The 7,500-nt window shown below is 42.1% G+C and overlaps 1 protein-coding gene across 5 annotated transcripts in view; it reads left to right on the top strand.

The window, feature by feature from the left end:
• Window positions 1-6,078, top strand: part of LOC147844568 (uncharacterized) — a 10,835-nt gene extending 4,757 nt beyond the window's left edge. For 2 of the 5 annotated variants that reach the window (XM_087254702.1, XM_087254701.1), the window contains 3 exons: window positions 1,502-1,537; window positions 1,681-1,821; window positions 4,968-6,078. In XM_087254702.1, the coding sequence (XP_087110828.1) occupies window positions 1,502-1,537; window positions 1,681-1,821; window positions 4,968-5,143 (353 nt within the window). In that variant the 3' untranslated portion in view covers window positions 5,144-6,078. Of the gene's footprint in view, window positions 1-1,501; window positions 1,538-1,650; window positions 1,822-4,967 lie in introns of all 5 variants that reach the window. The other 3 variants (XM_087254700.1, XM_087254699.1, XM_087254703.1) reach the window with 2 other exon arrangements.
• The last annotated feature ends 1,422 nt before the right edge of the window (window positions 6,079-7,500 follow it).

The raw sequence follows: 7,500 nt of genomic DNA, 5'->3' as shown, positions 1-7,500 counted from the left end.
TGTTGACTAGTGAGTAGATGAGTTGACTAGTGAGTAGATGTGTTGACCTGTTAAATAGTGCATAGATGAGTTGACTAGTGAGCAGTTGAGTTAACCTGTTGACTAGAGAGTAGATAAGTTAACTAGTTGACTAGTGAGTAGATGCGTTTACCTGTTGACTAGTGAGTAGATGAGTTGATTAGTGAGTAGATGAGTTTACCTGTTGACTAGTAAGTAGATAAGTTGACTACTTGACTAGTGAGTAGATGAGTTGACCTGTTGACTAGTGAGTAGATGAGTTGACCTGTTGACTAGTGAGTAGATGAGCTGACCTGTTGACTAGTGAGTAGATGAGTTGACCTGTTGACTAGTGAGTAGATGAGTTGACCTGTTGACTAGTGAGTAGATGAGTTGACCTGTTGACTAGTGAGTAGATGAGTTGACCTGTTGACTAGTGAGTAGATGAGTTGACCTGTTGTATTGCTAATAGATGAGTTGACTTGTGAGTAGTTGAGTTGACCTGTTGACTAATGAGTAGTAGAGTTGGCCCGTTGACTAGAGGGTAGATAAGTTCACTTGTTGACTAGTGAGTAGATAAGTTGACTAGTTGAATAGTGAGTAGATGAGTTGATTAGTGAGTAGTTAAGTTACCCTTTTGACTAGAGAGTAGATGAGTTCACTGGGTAAATAGTGAGTAGATGAGTTGACTAGTGAGCAGTTGAGTTAACCTGTTGACTAGAGAGTAGATACGTTAACTAGTTGACTAGTGAGTAGATGAGGTGACCTGTTGAATAGTGAGTAGATGAGTTAACTAGTGAGTAGATGAGGTGACCTGTTGAATAGTAAGTAGATGAGCTAACTAGTGAGTAGATGAGGTGACCTGTTGAATAGTGAGTAGATAAGTTAACTAGTGAGTCGATGAGTTGACCTGTTGAATAGTGAGTAGATGAGTTAACTAGTGAGTCGATGAGTTAACTAGTGAGTAGATGAGGTGACCTGTTGAATAGTGAGTAGATGAGTTGACTAGTGAGTAGATGAGTTAACCTGTTGACTAATGAGTAGTAGAGTTGGCCCGTTGACTAGAGGGTAGATAAGTTCACTTGTTGACTAGTGAGTAGATAAGTTGAATAGTTGAATAGTGAGTAGATGAGTTGATTAGTGAGTAGTTAAGTTACCCTTTTGACTAGAGAGTAGATGAGTTCACTGGTTAAATAGTGCGTAGATGAGTTGACTAGTGAGCAGTTGAGTTAACTTGTTGACTAGAGAGTAGATAAGTTGACTAGTTGACTAGTGAGTAGATGAGTTTACCTGTTCACTAGTGAGTAGATGAGTTTACCTGTTCACTAGTGAGTAGATGAGTTTACCTGTTGACTAGTGAGTAGATGAGTAGATGAGTTGACTAGTAAGTAGATCAGTTGACCAGTGAGTAGATGAGTTGACTAGTGAGTAGTTGAGTTAACTTGTCGAGTAGACGAGAAGACGAGTAATGCATTAATATGTTAACAATATAAACGCTGAACAGAATTTTCCCCGGCTGACCAGCTAATCCAGCATCATGGTATGTGCCCTAGCCTGTAGTTCTGTCATCTCGTGTTTGTATTTGTTTCTTTTACCTGTGCTTTGTGTTTCTGTGTTTGTGCTCTGCTGTTTATTAAGATGTTTCTCTGACAGTGGCTCTAATCCTGCCGTTTCTCCTGTCAGTCGGCGGTCTGCAGTGTTACGGCTGTAACGTCTTCCACGGGCAGAAGTATGTGGACGTGGGCTGCACGAACCCAGAGGTCATCACGTGTACACACTCACACAAGGGCTTCAAGCATCGCTTCTGCATCAAGACGGAGAGCAGTGAGTCACATTCACACACACTTCAGCACACACACACACACATGCACCAGGAAAATCTCCAGCGTTTCTTATCAAGAGCCCGCTTTCAATCCCAGGGTCAGATCAGAGTATTTCTGTGGATGAATCTACCCTGACCCACATATGCACAGATTACACACACTTAATCTTCTACTATTCTTTAGCCGTTCAACAGGAAACAACCTCAGATGAATATAACTGACATCTGCATCACACACACACACACACACACACAGCGATCAGCCTGAAATAACAAAACAAACGAGGATTACTGGAGCTGTTCAAGAATTGATAATCTAGAGGGGTGTAGAGGGGTTTGCGCAACGATTTCAAGAAGTCCGAGTTACATGAAGACGGTGTCTGCTGCATACAGAGAGGATAAGTGTGTGTCCTACAGGTGGTTTGTGAAGCCCACTCACCAGTGTGAAGCACACAAGAATTGCGAGTGGCTAAGAAAGTGTGTGGTGCATATGGAGAGCGGAGAGTGTGTCGATCACAGGCGGTTTCTAAAGCACACGCAAAATAACCCTAGTAGCAAAGAATTCTGGCCCAGATTTGGCATAAAGCTGGCACAGCAGGCATTCATCCGGCACTGGCATACAGCATGTGGGCCAAACATGGCCCGGGTTTGGCAGAGGTGGCACCGTCTTTAAGGCGGCACACAAGATTTGGGCCAGATGAAAAACGTAGTATTTGGCCCAGATTTAAAAATGTGATAAGTGGGCCATGTGAGTTTGGCCAGTCTTGACCCACATTTAAAACACACTAAAATCATTTTTGAGTAAAGAAAAAAAATTCGACCAATCAGGTCACTTTGAGAAAAAGCGTGCCCATAGTGTGCCTAAAGCGCATCACTCCATGGGTTTATCAATTTCATTGCAATCGTGACACACCAACCTATCTGGCCCAGTTCAGGCCCAGTTATGAGTTATTAACTTGGCTGAGACTTGGCCCAGATATGGTCTGTGTTTGGCCCTTGTCTGGAAGCCAGATTTGGTCCAGTCATGTACCGTAATTCACTGCGGCATGTGGGCCAAGCAAAACCTGATTGTGTGGGCCAGAGCTGGGCCAGAGAAATTTTGCTATGTGGGAACTGCACATCTTTATCTGTTAAATCAAAACAACATGTTTACCTGTCAACACAACACTTCCTGATTCAGAATTATGAACACCCCTTTAAGTAAACTGTTCGCAAACTTTTAGAAATGCATGCATGTGTGTGTGTGTGTTGAGATGTGCCACTTAGGCAAACATTAGGCAAACGCAGACGCAGCGATGGTCAATAGTGAAGTGTGCTGACGTGTGTGTGTCAGTCTGAGAGTGAACGCTGACACTGCTCAGGAGAACAGAGAGATGCTGATGATCACAGCCGTCAGCGGATCAACACACACACACACACACACACACCCGCCTTCAGTGTGTCTTTAATCCCGCTGGAAGTGTGTATTGTTCAGTCAAGCATAATATTTACTGCTGAACACGACACAGAGGACATCAGCACTCATGCACATTTATACACACACACACACACACACACACACACACACAGTTACGTCCATAAATATTTGGACACAATTCCGACATGTTTGTCTCTATACACCAACACAACGCACATTAATTGAAATGATGAAGATGCGCTTCACCTGCAGACGGTCAGCTTCAATCTGAGAGTGTTTACATCCACATCAGGTGAACGCTGGAGGAATAACAGCAGTCTGCATATGTGCCTCCCACTTGTTAAGGGTCCAAAAAAACAATGTGGATGCTTTTACAGTGTGCTTTGGGTCATTCTCCATCTGTTGAATGAGTTCTGAAGTGTTTGGCTGAATATGAGCAGAGAGTGTTGCCCGAGACGCTTCAGAACTCATCCTGCGGCTGCTGTCAGCATCACATCATCGATAAACACAAGAGAAGCAGTTCCACTGGATCTCCTCGTGAGTTGCCAATGCTAACAGCACACTGGAGATGAGCTCTGGAGCTGTTATCTGCTCACTATAACTGGGATAAAGAAGGAACAACACACATCTGGCCATGGAACAGCTGAGAAGACAATCGTCCCGCTACTTTTGGTCCCTTAACAAGTGGGAGGCACATCTGCAGACTGCTGTATCAGCTGATGTGGCTGTGAACACTCTCAGATTAAAGCTGACCGTCTGCAGGTAAAGCACATCTTCTGTCATTTCAGATCCTTCGTGTTGCTGTATAACTGAGACATCACTGAAGGAGTTGTGTCCATGTCCAAATACTGATGGACCTGACTGTAGATATTTAGAATAATCTGAGCGCCCTAAAGGAAATATAATGTGTGTGTTGATGTAAATGGAGAGATGTGTGTGTGTGTGTGACACCTTCAGTTCTGCTGAAAGACACAGATGAAGAGGTGAGATGAAAGATGGAGAGTTACTGACGGGGTAACCCTGATAATGTAGAGTTAGGCACACACACACTCACAAACAGACACACACACACACACACACACACACACACTGATGTACACACAGACTGTCATGCAGACACAAACACACTTACATACTTCTGCACTTGCACACTCTTATACTTTCACTTTCACACACCTTGGTATTATTAAACAAGTAGCATAAACAAGTTCACACACACACACACACACACACACACACACACACACACACACACACAGCGTAAATCAAAGTCAGATTCTACTTATGAAAAAATGACGTCTGATGTGCACATGTCCTGATGTTGAGGGTGACACACACACACACACACACACACACACACACACACACACACACACACACAGCGTAAATCAAAGTCAGATTCTACTTATGAAAAAATGACGTCTGATGTGCACATGTCCTGATGTTAAGGGTGACACACACACACACACACACACACACACACACACACACACACACACGTCCCCGAGTCCTCATTAATGAGCTTAATTATGAGGCGTTTGGCCTTGAGAGAGTGACACACTGAAGAGCAGCAACTGACGGTTCTGCGTGTCAGTCTGTGTGTGTGTGTGTGTGTGTGTGTGTGTGTGTGTGTTCTGTAACTGACGGTTCTATTAGTGTGTGTGTGTTCTGCGACTGATGTCTCTCTCTCTCTCTCTCTCTCTCTGTGTGTGTGTGTGTGTGTGTGTGTAGCGGCTCTGGGTATGGTCCTGACGGCGGGCTGTGCCACCTCTCGCCACTGTCAGCAGCAGGAGCTGCCCGGAGTCTCCATCCACTGCTGTGACTCTGAGCTCTGCAACAGCGCCACCCGCCGGCCGCTCCTCACACTGCAGATGCTCCTGCTGACCGCACTGCTGCTGCTGGCCTGAGGATGATGAACACACATTCCTCAGATGCACTGAAGACTCCACAAACACTTCTACTCTAATGACAGTTTTCTGAGTGACCTTATGAAAATGGGCCGTGTGTTTGTGACAGCACAACTGTAGTAACCGTGTTTGTTTTTGTGCATTGACCACCATTTGTGTAACCACAGTTTTACTACTATTGCCATGGTAAAATTATAGTTGGTGTTGCAAAAAAAAAAAACATGGTCACTACAGTTTTACTACCAAAAAACATGGCTGATTTCAGTGAGGGTAGCACTGTATTCTACAGTCATGCTCTGCATATATAAACATAATAAGCGCTGTCGTCACAGTATTCAATAACTAATGGAGTTAACACTGAAACACACTGATCTCAGAACAGTTGGATGAACAGAGTGTGTGCACACTGCACTGAGGCGGTATTTAAATGAAGGCCATTATATCAGATCTAATGTCAGCATATGGGTGATTCTAGAATACAGTGTGTCTCCGAGATAAACACTGTAGTTTTTAAGGGAACAGTTTGGCTTGTGTGCTTGTTGACAATCGAATATTTTAATCTGTTTTAAGGAAACACATTCTTGTTTTCACTTTGAATTAAGATTTTATTGCACAGCCCATTGTCAGATTATTATTACTTGTTTTAATGAGAAACTCTCTTCATTTTGACTCATTATTCCTGAAAACAGCACTATATGTTGTGCTTATCTAGAAACGCTTCTTGATTTAAGAGTTTGTAGATATTTGGACTAGAAACATGTAAGAGAGGCATGTTTTGCAGTGTGAACTGGTAACACACTATACATGCACATCTACTGTAAAATGAGCTGTACATATGTAAATAACTCTGTTTTGTCATTGGTCTGGCTGTGAGCTCTTCATGTCTGTCAGAACAATACTCAAACCTAGTACTTCTCTCTCGGAGAAAAGTCTGAGCATGTCCCAGCGTGTTTTGTTTCTGTGATGTACAGGATTTGAACAGATCTCAACAAGCCATTGTAAACACATTCTAAAGCATGCTGCTGCCCTCCCACACCAAACACGGACTGCAGTCCTGTATAGTAAATACTGTAGAGTTTCTGAACCATACTATAGTGAACACTTGAGCTGATCTGCTGTGGTGATTCTACAGTTGCTATGGTAACAACAACTACAGTAATTGATCTGTTGTGGTGATTCTACAGTTGCTATGGTAACAACAACTAAAGTAATTGATCTATTGTGGTGATTCTACAGTTGCTATGGTAACACAACAACTGTAGTAATTGATCTGTTGTGGTGATTCTACAGTTGCTATGGTAACACAATAACTACAGTAATTGATCTGTTGTGGTGATTCTACAGTTGCTATGGTAACACAACAACTGTAGTAATTGATCTGTTGTGGTGATTCTACAGTTGCTATGGTAACACAATAACTACAGTAATTGATCTGTTGTGGTGATTCTACGGTTGCTATGGTAATACAACAACTATGGTAATTGATCTGTTGTGGTGATTCTACGGTTGCTATGGTAACAATAACTACAGTAATTGATATGTTATGGTGATTCTAAAGTTGCTATGGTAACACAACAACTACAGTAATTGATCTGCTGTGGCGATTCTACAGTTGCTATGACAACGTAATATAAACAAATGAGCCAACACTGTAGTTCTCTACAGCTATAGGGTATATTGTTCTACAATACACCACAGTTTACATTACAGTATATACTACATTATTTAATACAGTTGGTCAGTTCACTAGTCAACAAACACACCAGTATGCTGGAGCATACACTAGCAAAGTGCTGTGAGTAGTATAACTTATACAGTACATTATTTACTATGAATTACTATAGTATTTTTGTTATATGTCTGTTAGGGAATCAGTCTTTAAAGCTGGGATTACAGGGAAATGCAGCCGTTGTGTCTGTCGGGCGAGTTGTTTTGTAATCATCAGAATAAGGTCTCATGTCACTTTTCAGAGAAATAAAAACAGTTCTTGATGCGTTACGTGCGGTTGTGTGTAGGTCTACAGTGAATCATTGAATCTTGTGGTTTAAAACAGTTGAAGCTGAAGCCAGACACTACACTCTTGACTCCAGCTGGATGCACTTTCGTACTTATACCATCATGCACACACCCTTACCATCCAACTGTTAATATCATAGTTGAGTTTGAGGAAACATGCAGGGTTTTCTGCCTATTGTGGACTCCTGCTGTGCTCAAGAGCATCACACCAACAAATGTAAATGAACAATAATTCAAAAATATGTAAAATACAGCGGGTAACACTTTACAATAAAGTATTAGTAATGAAAATGAGTAAACATTGGTTAACACGTTAAAATAAACTTAGTAAGTTAATAAAA

This window comes from Danio rerio, chromosome 5, assembly GCF_052040795.2.
Source record: "Danio rerio strain M-AB ecotype USA chromosome 5, GRCz13ab, whole genome shotgun sequence".
NCBI classification, from domain to species: Eukaryota; Metazoa; Chordata; class Actinopteri; order Cypriniformes; family Danionidae; genus Danio; species Danio rerio.
The sequence above is the reverse complement of the archived record's forward strand: the minus strand, read 5'-3'. Positions and strand labels throughout refer to the sequence as shown.